Source organism: Balaenoptera acutorostrata, chromosome 3 (genome assembly GCF_949987535.1).
Source record: "Balaenoptera acutorostrata chromosome 3, mBalAcu1.1, whole genome shotgun sequence".
NCBI classification, from domain to species: domain Eukaryota; kingdom Metazoa; phylum Chordata; class Mammalia; order Artiodactyla; family Balaenopteridae; genus Balaenoptera; species Balaenoptera acutorostrata.
This window is the reverse complement of record NC_080066.1, coordinates 141282329-141295873: the sequence shown is the minus strand read 5'-3', so window position 1 is coordinate 141295873 and position 13545 is coordinate 141282329. Positions and strand designations below refer to the sequence as shown.

The window sequence follows — 13545 nt, the reverse complement described above, 5'->3', positions numbered from 1 at the left end:
AAAATTCTAAGGAGAAAAATCTCTGCCCCTCAATCTTTCAGTTATCTTTTCAAAAGTTTTAAAATTATTAGTTAGAAAAGGATAAAAAAAACAGACATCTTTAACAAACAAAATCTAAAAGTTGTTGAGTAGCTACCATTTATTGTTTAACTTAATTTTTCAGTTATAAGAACCTCTGTATTAAGAAACATTAAATCTGATCCAAGTTTGCTACATTTTCAAATGAGAATATTTTGAAAATAACAAATGTGACTGAGGAAAATCTAAGAACTAGTTTAGACTTGGGAGTGAAGCACAGTAGCTAATTAATTCATTTATATTAAAGCTGCTTATGCGCCTCTCAACTGATGAACTGCAAAGGAGAAATAAGTAGAACATTGCATACAAAAAGGGAGTGACTGGTGCATAACTTCATGCACAATATTAAATATGATTCAGCATATAAGGACAGAATATTGGCAATACATGGAGATGATGTGCCTTAGGTTTACAATATAGCAGCCTCATGATTTCATCAAAAACCTTGTAATCACTTCTGCAAAATTAATTGCAATTAATTCCTGGCAACCCTTGGAATGGAAATCTAGATCTGTTTACTCACTTTTTGAATTTTATACTTGCTTTCTCTGGTGTATACAAACTGCAAACTTATCATTCCATTAGATAAAGACCAAAAAGGAATCCACAAAATAGCAAGAACATAAACAAGTTTATCTTCTTCTGATACTGATTAGGGCAGTTAATCTCTCCCAGACGAGTGGGAGGACTTAACAGTAAAGCCAGCCTACTAACCAGAACTCTTACCATAAATCTTCAATTCCTTAAAATAATTTCCTCAAAGGTTAAAATACCAGAGTGGACCAAAAGGTGGGAGTGGAGGTGGGTCACTTAATTCCACTGGTTGGACTCACAATTCTTAATCCTATAATGTACCACTTAAGACTCAAAATTCAAGGTGTTTTTAAACTTGCATTAAGTTCTAACAGGACGATTATTTACTTCGGGTATATTTTAATATACTTCAATTTCAGGAAAATGAGGCAGGTCTGTCCAAAAACTTTGCAACATTTTACTGCTGCATTTCATTTTCTCTGATCATATACTTTTTTTTCAATCTCATTAAAAGTGTTTGCCTGAATTTAGCCAGCCGCTACGTTTTCACTAAAATATTTCCAAGAATGAATGAAGCATATAATTCGCTTATAAAGTCTGGGCTCTCTTGACAGGTGATAGAAAGTATCCAATTCTGATGTTCTCATTAAAATGTTGCCATTCCCCTAAATTCCCGTTACTCCGACTCTCGCTCTAGGCAAGTTTTTCAAGGCGATTAAAACCAAACCAAACCAAACCTGCACGTGCAAACTAAAAAGTTAGCATCCCAGGCCATCGCGGCAAATCCCTAATGCACAAAGGCAAAGACACACGCCTGGCCGGACAACCGCGGGGCAAGATCGCATCCAACCACGCGAGCCCCTGGGTCGGAAACCCAGGGCCCCGAGCCCACAGGGAAGCCAGGACCTGCGTGCAGGGGCCGCCCCGGGGCCGAGTTTTCAATGGAACCTGAGAGGATGGGGGCGGGAAGGAGCGGAAGCTCGGGTGCAAGCGGCGGCGACCAAGCTGCGGCTCATTTCTCTTCCCGGGGTTTTCAGGCTCGGGGAAGTCCACCCGGAGTGGGGCACGGGGCAGGCTGGGGGTTTGAGGCGGGTAAGGAGGGCGGTGCGAGGCCCGGGCGGCCGGGAGGGGGGGGCAAGCAGGGCCCAGCCCCCGGCCCCCGGCCCCTGAAAGCACTTTCGACGCGTCTCCCACCCCCCACGACAAGATGGCGACGTGGACAGTGGGGGAGCCCGGCCGGCGAGGCTGGGGGAGAGAGAGGGGAGGGGAGAGAGGCAGAAACAAAAAGGCGGCCCCCCGGAACGCGGAGGCCGGCCCGCGAGCCCCCGGCGGCGGGCGGGCAGGCGGGCGGGCCGGCGGAGAACGCGGCCGGCTGGGGGAGTGGGCTTACTTTTTCTTGTCGTTCGCGCCGCCGGCGCCCTCCATGGTGAATCGGTCCCCGCGATGCCTTCACTGCCCGCGGCCCCCAGGCTCGCTCCGGCCTAAGCGCTGGCTCCCTCCACACGCGGGGAGGGGAGGAAAGGCAAGTCCAGAGGTGGGGGGTGCGAGGCGGGAAACCCCTCGTGAGACCAGAGGCGGGAGAGCAGACGGCTATCGCAGGGGTCCAGGTCCGGCTCCGAAGAGCCTCCCCTGGGGCAGCTTGTCAGGGCCCGGCCCAACGCACTGGCGAAAGCGGCAGCGAGGGCGATCCTCGCGTCCCCTCAGACGAGGCGGCTCTGTGCACTGAGGAGCTGAGGCAGCGGCAGGGGGCGGGCAAAGGCGGAGGCGCGCGGGAGGGGCGCGCGATCGCGCGGGGGTTGGGGGGGAGTGTCGGGGGCGCGCCCGCCCGCGGAGCACAGGGCGCGCACACGCAAGCCCGCCTCACCTGAGGGGGAGGCGGGTTCCCTGAGAACCAATGGCGAGCGACGCAGGCGGCCAGTCCCCACCCCAGCCCACGTCTGTCTCATCCAATCAGGAGGCGGTCAGCTGAGGCACAGCTGGGACGCGCTGCCGAGCTCACGTGCTTGTCTGTGTGCCGCTGCGGAGGAAAGAGAAAGGAGATGGGGTGCGGCCAGCCTGGGCCTGGGGACTCTGCGCCTTCTCCTAGGGAAAGCACTGGCTGGCTTTGGGAGGCGCTGCTGAGAAGGGATTTCGGTTTTTGGGTCCCAAGCCTGCATCACACTTCCTGCTCTCGGGGCAGCAAGTCTCCCGCTGTCTTTTTCTCCGGCAGCTGTGCTGTGCAGGGTTGCCGCGCGCTCTGCCAAGTCTCAGTTTGAAAAAGCAGACTTTTCGCTTCGTGGCAGCAAACCCTTGGTCCCTTTGCTCAGCTGTGTTACGGTGGGGTCTTTCTTGCCAGGTTACCCAACCATGGGCCATGTCACCGACCGCAGCCTTTGCCATAGAACACTAGGCTACTGTCTTTGTCCCCTAAGTTTCTCAGTGATGAAGTTTGATTGCTGAGTAAATACGAATAAAAATATAAAATAAACTCCTCTTGCTGTAAACCTCTCAAGGGAAGTAGTTAAGGTAGCAGGAACTCTTAAAATCTGAAATGATTTTAAGCATTACAAATAGATATAAGTGACTTTAATAAAAGAGCATAAACCCGAATTTCAGAAAAAAAGAGTAGGAAAAATGGTTTTAGGTTGACTTTTATTTTCTTGTTACTTTTCAAAGAGTGGAAAATAATCTCAGATGGATTTAGAAAAAGGGAAGACGACCCTTAGTTCGAGACTTACCACCTTGAATTGAGTTCACTGTGTAGACAGGAAAGAGGAAGGAGACTCCAAAACCCGCACCGAGCGAGACCTGAGCAGGGGACCTCAACTCGATATGGTGGCAGCCACTATTGCCTGTTTGCTAGCATGACTTTGCAAGCTCCTGGATAAGACTTAATCACTTTTTGGCTTTTGAAGCGTACATTTCAAGCCTGTCAGTCTTTTAAATGAAAAAGAAACGTGTTTTGAGCCAAACAAAGAAGCACTGCACACATATCTCCAGTTGGCACTAGATTATTTTACTTCTCACCTTTGCCTTAGTAGTTATATTGTTACAATCCAGCTTTGGGTTATAAATTAATGTGGATATCTGTAGTAGATTTCAATTATATTGTCATGTAAAAACAATGGTCCACGTAGCATAAGCATTAAACTCTGATAAGACAAAAATCAATTCACATAACACCTCTTCTTAACTGGTCAGCAGATGCCAGAGATATGGTTAAAGATTGATCTTAATGCTACTTTTTTTTTTCCAGATCTACAACACTGAATGATAAGTCTTCTTGAAAAGTAACATGGGAAATGCTTGAAAAGAGGAAAGGACCAAAAATAATTATTCATGTTTTTCTTTTTTTAATTGTGGAAAGAATAATTCTGTAAATTACAAACCTTTTAATTTAAAATTCTGAAAACTCAGTGTTAAGAACACTGATGCCAGAGTCAAGAGTGAGCTTGAGTACAGGCTCTGACACTTTCTAACAAGTCATTTAACCTCTCTGTGCCTCAGTTTACTAATTTATGTCTATGCCATAGAATCCGGGCATGATTAAATGAGATAATACATGTAAAGTACTTAGAACAATACCTGGCACATAGTAAACTATCAATAAATGTTAGCCATTAGTATTGGTGGTCTTGTTTTCATTATTCTTATCATTATTATTACCCCCAAACTTGTGCCTCTGCTAGTGATAATTACTTGGGCTTCTACCACAGTTCAGCCAGTTTTAACTTCCTAAGAATGCCAATTATGTTAATATAAATTCACATATATTCTCTGTTTTCAACTGTGGAAGTGCCCATAGCGTTCCCACCCTTGTATATGAGCATGATTGCAGAGATCTTCAATCATTTCCTCTCTCATTATGCTGGTGAGAAATTCTCTCTGGCCAGTGATTATAGCTAACGCGTATAGTGTTTATTACAACAACAACAAAAAATGAGCCTTTTGTAATACCAAATCTAAGTCATTTTTAAAAGTTTAAAGCAGAATGATAATCCAATCAGCAAAAGATATTTTTGAATAGTCATTACATTTGCCTCAAAGTTCAATTTTCCTTTCAGAAAAATGTATAAAATACGGTATTTTATGTGTGTATGTATACATATATATGTGTATACTCACACATATGAACATGGAAAGCGGTAATATTCAACTTGTTTTCACATAATTACAAAGTAGCTAAATAGTGTTCCCTAATTCAATCAATCCTGTTAAATAACAGAATTCTAAAAAGCAAAACTTTCTATGGGGTAAAATTTTAAATTACCCTCTTTATAAACACCCATTAATAAATGCATTTAAGTTATTATAATGTGAATAAACCTTAACGAACAATCTTACTTAATTACTTTCTAATCTTTGTAAGTGTCCAAATTTCATTCCAAGCCACTTTGCAGAACTTTCTAAGTAGACTGAAAAATTACTTGCGAATGACTCAATTGACCCTTAACCCATATTTATAGTAGTAAGTTAGTTAGGCAGTGACTCAGGAAGAGGCAGGGTAAAACTTGAAATCTAGATTAGTACTAAATAACATAGAGCGTTGAGCCTTTTAAAGAGTGAAACACATCAGATTCAGATAATTTAGAATGTATCAAACTATATAAGAAGACCTAGTGGTCAATAAGTGATTCTTGACTCATTATTATCCTTAGTGCTCCTCCTCTCCTCCACCTTGATCTGTTCTATTACAAGAACAACGAAAAAGCATATCATTTGGAAGGAAGTGCTTAGCAGATAATAGACATTAAAAGTCGGTTTTTTTTCTTTCAAGGATCAAAACAGAAAATAAATATGTGTATTTGTCTGAATTTCTGGAGAATAAGAATAGACTGAAATTTTGACACTAGCACTTTTCAGTTATGATAGACATTTTAAGCATAAATTTACAAAGGAATGCCAAAGGATTTTCAGTTTCTGGTCCAACATGTAAAGAGCTTGGAAGCACCCATCCTTGCAATAAGAAAAAACAGCTTAACAAACTGAAAACCAACAACTCTTCTTAGATCCACCAGGGAAATGAGGTCACAGGGCAAACTGCTGCCCTGAAACCTGAAGAGACAGATAGAGAGATATAGAGAATCATAGCTTACCAGAGGATCACAGTTTACCAGGAATGGAAGCCAGAAGCTGAAGTCAACATCACAGTTGGAGCCAATATCAGTAGGAACACTTTAAACTGCAAGTGAGGAACTGCTGGAGGCTCTGTGTGGACCAGCTTGAGAGTTAAAAACTACAAAGGGGTTTCAGCCTTAGAGGGGCCCCACAGCTTTCTTGAGTTTCAACTCCAGGAGCCTAACAGATAATCACTGTGAAGATCTGAGGAAAATCTCTTGCTTTTTGCACAGCTAGAGAAGAAATTACCTTTTTGAAATACTTTCAGAGAACTCTGTTCTTAATAAGATCTGTCCTCAAGGGAAGCTATTTTACCAGAGCCTAACCTACCTTAGGGAAGGGGAACACTAAACTCCAGCCCCTTCTAGCCTTCAACATGAGAGAAGGGAAATACTCAACTCAGGCTCACTAAAAGGCTGAGCCCTAATCATAGGATTATAGAATGCTTTCCCTCCACCCACACCTTACCATACCATACCATACCACCACATCAGTAGGGCTCCTGGGTAATAACAGGGGATTAGAGCTAAAAGAACTGCAAACCTCAGACCCTATTTAAAGAATCACTATGGATATCCGAAAACAACAAGAGAAACAAAAACAAGGACACTAGAGAAAATTTTAGCTTCAGACACCACAACTACAGCGAAAAGTAGCATAGCCTATCTCCTCGCCAGACAAACATAAAGCTTCATCATAAAAGCCTATCTACCTAAGTTCCTTTTACCTAATGTACCATGTCTGGTTTTCAACAACAAAATTATGACATGCTAAGAGACAAAAAACATAATCTGAAGAGATAAACCAAACATTAGAACCAGACTCAGATATAGCAGAGACTTTGTAATTATCAGACCAGGAATTTAAAATAACTGTGATTAATATGCTATGGGTGCTAGTGGAAAAAGAACAACATGAAAGAACAGATGAGTAAAGTAAACAGAGATATGGAAACTCTAAGGAAGAATCAAAAGAAAATACTAGAAACTGAAAACAATGTAACAGAAATAAAGAATGCTTTTGATGGGCTCATCAATAGACTGGACATAGCTGAGGAAAGAATGAATGAGCTTGAAGATATGTCAATACAAATTTCTAAAACTGAAATGCAAAGAAAACAAATTAATGAAAAAGATGGAACAAAATAAGATCTGTGGGACAATTACAAAAGATGTAATCTAACTGTAATGGGAATACTGGAGAGGGAAGAGAGAGAGAGGAGCAAAGAAATATTTGAAGAAATAATGGCTGAAAGTTCCCCAAAATTAATGACAGACACTAAACCACAGATCCAGGAAGCTTAGAGAATACCAAGTAGGAAAAATATCAAAAAGTCTGTTCAAACTGCAGAAAATCAAAGAGAAAATCTTGAAAGAAGTCATGGGCAGAGGGCTGTAGTGGAAATACCTTACCTATAGAGGAGGAAGGATAAGAATTACATTGGATTTCTCTTCAGAGACCATGTAAGCAAGAAAAGATGGGTGAAATATTTAAACTGTTGAAAGAAAAAACCCACCAACCTAGAATTCTGTACCCAGTGAAATTATCCTTCAAAAATGAAAGAGAAGGGCTTCCCTGGTGGCGCAGCAGTTGAGAGTCTGCCTGCCAATGCAGGGGACACGGGTTCAAGCCCTGGTCTGGGAAGATCCCACATGCCGTGGAGCAACAAAGCCCGTGAGCCACAACTACTGAGCCTGCACGTCTGGAGCCTGTGCTCCGCAACAAGAGAGGCCGTGACAGTGAGAGGCCTGCACACCGCAATGAGGAGTGGCCCCCACTTGCCACAACTAGAGAAAGCCCTTGCACAGAAATGAAGACCCAACACAGCCAAAAATAAATAAATTAATTAATTAATTTAAAAAAAATGAAAGAAATAAAATTGAGAAAATTTGTTGCCAGTAAATCTGCCTTACGAGAAATGTTAAAAGAAGTTTTTCAGAGAGAAAGAAAGTAATATAGGTTAGAAACTCAAATTTGCATAAAAACCAGAAGAGTGTTATGGAACGAATAAATGAAGGTAAAATAAATTTTTAAAAAATTTTCTTATTTTTGGTTGATCCAGCAAATAATAGTTTGTTCAGAAAGATAATAGTAAAAGTATAGCTGATGATTATACTTTATACATAAGTGAAATGAATGACAGTACTATTAAAAGGAATGGGGGAAGAATTGGGAAAACCCTATTAAAAGACATTTGCACTACTGGTGAAACAGTATAATGTTATTTGAAAGTGGGACTTGGATTAGTCATAAAAGTATATTGCAAACTCTAGAGCAACAACTAAAATTTTTAAAAGTATAATTGATATGCCAAGAGAGGAGAGAAAATGTAATCATATAGAATGAATCATATGGAAAGCCTCTTTTTAAAACCAAAGAAGGCAGAAAGAGAGTAGAAGACAAAAAAGAAACAAAGAACAAAGGCAATAAATAGAATTCCACAGAATCAACAACAACACAAACAGAAAAAGTCCTAGAATGAATAAGTAATGATAGCAAGATTGTGGGATATAAGGTTAATATACAAAAGTCAATTGCTTTCCTAAATAAAGAAATGAGCAATTGGAATTTGAATTAAAAACACACAACACTATGAACTATAGTTAATAATACTGTATTGTATACTTGAATGTTGCTATGAGAGTAGAGCTTTAATGTTCTCACCATAAGAATAACAACAACAAAATGGTAATTATGGGACATAAAGTATGTGTTAACCAACCTTACTGTTGTAAGAAATTTGCAGTATATACATGTATCAAATCATTACATTGTACACCTTAAACTTACATAATATTATAAGTCAATTATATCTGAATAAAATGGGGCAGGAGGGCTGTGGGGACACAAGACTGTTTACATTAGCTCCAAAAAAAAAAAAAAAGAAAGAAAGAAAGAAAGAAAAAGAAATACTTAGGTACAAATCTAACTTAATATGTACAAGACCTATGTGAGGAAAACTATAAAACTCTAACAAAAGAGATCAAAGTTCTAAATAAATAGAGATTTCACGTTCATGGATAGGAAAACTCAATACTGTTAAGATGTCAGTTCTTCCTGAAATTGATCTATAGACCCAATGCAATCCAAACCCCCAGCAAGTTACTTTGCAACATCAACGGACTGATTCTAAAGTTTATACGGGAAGGCAAAAGATCAGAACAGCAAACACAATATTGAAGAAGAACAAAGTAGGAGGACTGACACTACCAAAATTCAAGATTTACTATAGAGCTACAGTAATCCAGACAGAGTGGTATTGTCAAAAGAGAAGACAAATAGAACAATGAAATAGAATAGAGACCTCAGAAATAAACCCACACAAAAATAACCAAATGATCTTTCACAAAGGAGCAAAGGCAATCCAATGGAGAAAGAATAGCCATTTCAACAAATGGTGCTGGAATAACTGGACATCCACATTCAAAAAAATGAATCTAGACTCCAACCTTATTACACCTTTCATAAAAATTAACTCAAGATGGATCCTAGAGAGACTTCCCTGGTGGTCCAGTGGTAAAGAATCCGCCTTACAATGCAGGGGATGCAGGTTTGATCCCTGGTCGGGAAACTAAGATCCCACATGCTGCAGGGCAACTACGCCCACGTGCCACAACTACTGAGCTCATGCGCCTCAATGAGAAATCCCAACTTCCGCAAAGAGCCCACATGCTCTGGAGCCCATGTGCCACAACTAGAGAGAGAAAAACCCTCACGCCACAACTAGAGAGAAGCTGGCACGCCTCAACAAAAGAACCCGCGTGCCACCATGAAGATCCCACATGCTGCAACTAAGACCTGCTGCAGCCAAATAAATAAATAAATATTTTAAAAAATAGATGGATCCTAGACCTGGATGTAATATGAAAACTATAAAATTTCTTGATGATAACATAGGAGAAAATCTAGGTGACCTTTGCTTCAGTACGAAAAGTGTGATCCATGAAAGAAAAATAGCTAAATTGGACTCGATTAAGTTAAAAACTTCTACTCTGCAAAAGACACTGCTAGGAGAATGAAAAGTCAAGCCACATACCAGGAGAAAATATCTGCAAAACACTTATCTCATAGAGGACTTCTATCCAAAATATACAAAGAACTCTTAAAAATCAACAATAAGAAAATAGATAACTCAATTAAAAACTGCATAAAAGTTCTGGACAGATACTTCACCGAAGAATATATACAAATGGCAAACAAGCTTATAAAAAGATGCTCAACATCATATATCATTAGGGAATTTCACATTAAATAGCAATGACATACCACTACACACTTAAAATGGCTAAGATCCGGAATACTGACAACACCAAATGCTGTTGAGTGCATGGAGCACTAGGAACTCTCATTCATTGCAGGTAGGAATGCACAATGGTAGAGCCATGCTGGAATACAGTTTGTTTATTACAAAGCACACACAGTCTTACCATACAATCCAGCAATCATGCTCCTAGATATTTACCCAAATGAGTTGAAAACTTACGTTCACACTAAAACCTGCACATGAATATTTATAGCAACTTTATTCAAAATTGCCAAGAATTGGAAGCAACTAAAACTTGCCAATAAGTGAATGGATAAACAAACTAGGCCACATCCAGACAATGGAATATTATTCAGTGCTAAAAAGAAATGAGCTATCAAACCACCAAAAGACATTAAATGCATGTTTAAGGAAGACCTTAAATGCGTATTGCTAAGTGAAAGAAGCCAATCTGGAACAGCTTCATTCTGTATGATTCTAGCTATTGATATATGACATTCTGGAAAAGGAAAAACTATGGAGACAGAAAAAATATCAGTGGCTTCCAGGGATTAGGGGGAGGAGAGGAGGGATGCATAGGTGCAGCACAGAGGATTTTTAGGGCAGTGAAACTATTTTGTATGATACTCTAATGGTGGTTACATGACATTATGCATTAGGCAAAACCCATAGAAATCTACAGTGCAAAGTGTGAACCCTAATGTAAACTGTGGACTTTAGTTAATACTGCATCAATATTGGTTCATCAGTTATAACAAATGTACCACACCAATACAAGATGTCAATAATAGAGGAAAGTGGGTTTGTAGGTGGAGGAAGAGGGAGTATATGGGAACTTTCTGTCTAATTTTTCTGTAAACCTAAAACTACTATAAGAAATAGTCTATTAATTATAAGAGAAAAAGGGAATACTCTTCCAAAGTCAAGTTTTCATATATTCCTGAACAAAGCAAAAGGCTTTAATTTGTAGCAATGAACCTTGATGAAGCATCCCTTTGAATAGAAAGGAAAGTGATATTTGGATATTTTTCCAACATCAAAGTTAGTTGAAAGATTCTGAAAAGCCACAGCTTCATAAGGTTTTTCATTTCTAGAAAGGAAAGACATAAGAGAAAAAAGAACAGTCTTGTCTTTGAAAATTAATGGTACTAGTACCTCCTGATCCAAATAACTACTTAAAGGATTTCAACTTTTTTTCATCTGTATATAAGTTGGTACCTTAATAAACCGAAGAAAGATGTTTATTAAGAATCTGTCTTGCCCACTTCCTAGCCCCCATCCCAGACCACACCAATATGTTAGCATAGTTAAAATATATCATTGTTTCATTCATTGATTCAATATATATTGTAGCCATTCTATTATGGGCCAGACATATACTTTTTGCTTAATATGCAGGTTTGTGTGCCATTATAGAGTGTAGAGAGGTTTTGATGGACAGGAACTTTCATCTTGCCAGCCCCAGAATGTAGGATGTTAACCAGTACACAAGAACAATCATCTCTTGAACAGCAGCCATATTCTAAGCACTGTGCTAAGGATTTTTAGGTGTGCTCTTTCATTTAAGCACTAGGACAGCCCTATGAGATAGAAATTGTGGTGGTCCTATTATGGCTCAGCAAGCTGATGGTCAAAGAGCTAAAAATACAAAGTCACAAAGCTAGGAATCAGTGGAACCATGCCACTCCTTTATGCTATTCAAACTGTGATACCCGTGTGGCAAAGAATGCTCAAAGCTGTGGAAGTCAGGGGTGGGGAGGACAAAAACATAGTGTCAATTTTAGAATGAGGAAAAGTTGAGTAATATGACTACGTGTGTGTTTGTGGATATGTTATGCATTTGGCTAGAAAAAAAATCAAATACAGCAAATGAGCAAATATAAAAAAAGTTCTTCTGACTTCTCTTCCCTCTTCTTTCTCTGTAGAGGGAACTGCTGTTACCAATTATTTTTTTCTACCCAGAGATATTCAATTCATATACTAAAAATTCTGTTTTGTGTCCTTTCCTTTTTGTACAAATGATAGACTAGTATAGACTTTGTCCACCCGTCCAATTTACTTCATGTGACAAAATTGTAGGTTATTTTTTATCCGTTTGTATAGATCTAATAATTTCAATATTTATAATAAACAGATGTACAACGAAGCAGAATGCAAAATCACAAGAATTTTAAAGTAAAGCTAATGTAACGTTAATATCTATGAAAAAGATCTTTTACATTTGATTACAAATAAAATTGGGTTTCTCTAGGTTAGCAGAAACATTCAACAGCTAGAAAGACAAACTTTTATATTATAGTTTGCTTTGGGAAAACCCTACTATGTCAATTTCTGTTTGTGAAAGCTATCAACCTTAAATGAATTACAAATAGAGAAAATTGTTTTCTACCTATACTCACTATTCTAACCAGTTAAAAAATTATTCTTTCTTTCCTTTGTCCTTACTATCTCTACAGCAACTACTCTGATTTTGCATATCATACATTCTATTTGTCAGCTTCAAGGATATGAAACCTCTTCGTTGTAAATAACTAACAATTTCAAAATCTGGTTCAAACCAGCTTAGCTCCATCTGATTTTTATGAAAATGAAGGGTGAAAAGTACACTATGAATCTAAGCATTCTAAAGTAGGAGTTTTAAGAATTCGCTTACTAGATTTTGAGCATTTATAGTTGTGATATGAATTAATATTATATAATTATTCCTTATTTGGGGCCAAAATTCAGATTTGCTCACACATGTCTAGAGGAGAAAATCTTCAAGTTCTATATACAGTCTGCTGAAGTTCTGCCAAAACCCTGCTAAACGATAGCTCCTGCTAGACTGTAACGTTCCAGAATTTCTGTGCAACTCCATCCAACTCTGTTTCAATGCTACAAGGAAAACTTTTTTTTTATATATAGTAATTCAGGCAGTCAGATGACTGAAGGTAGGTGAGAGAATCCCAAAATAAGTCTTATGACAGAAGTGCTTACTTTTATAAACTATGCAATATAGTCATCTTCTCCAAAACAACTGTGGTTTCTATCAGGAGGAAAACACTACCAGAACATTAAAGATGCCAGTGAACACGCCATTTAAAAGGTATTTTTCTTCTAGATAATAATTTCCACTACAAGTTGTATCTTTTTTTATACAGGGATTTTAAAAAATAGGCATTTTTATTTATTTATTTATTTATTTTGGAATAGGCATTTTTTTTAACATCTTTATTGGAGTATAATTGCTCTACAATGGTGGGTTAGTTTCTGCTGTATAACAAAGTGAATCAGCTATACATATACATATATCCCCATATCTCCTCCCTCTTGCATCTCCCTCCCACCCTCCCTATCCCACCCCTCTAGGTGGTCACAAAGCACCTAGCTGATCTCCCTGAGCTATGCGGCTGCTTCCCACTAGCTACCTATTTTACATTTGGTAACGTATGTTTGTCCACGCCACTCTCTCACTTCGCCCCAGCTTACCCTTCACCCTCCCCGTGTCCTCAAGTCCATTCTCTACGTCTGCGTCTTTATTCCTGTCCTGCCCTTAGGTTCTTCAGAACCTTTTTTTTTTAGATAGAATAGGC

The 13545-nt window shown here is 39.3% G+C and overlaps 1 protein-coding gene across 2 annotated transcripts in view; it reads right to left on the bottom strand.

The window, feature by feature from the left end:
* Window positions 1-2363, bottom strand: part of HIF1A (hypoxia inducible factor 1 subunit alpha) — a 41891-nt gene extending 39528 nt beyond the window's left edge. Inside the window, exon 1 of one of the 2 annotated variants that reach the window (XM_007192958.3) lies at window positions 2003-2363. In XM_007192958.3, the coding sequence (XP_007193020.1) occupies window positions 2003-2037 (35 nt within the window). In that variant the 5' untranslated portion in view covers window positions 2038-2363. The remainder of the gene's footprint in view (window positions 1-2002) is intronic. The other variant, XM_007192959.3, reaches the window with a different exon arrangement.
* Between the last annotated feature and the right edge of the window lie 11182 nt (window positions 2364-13545).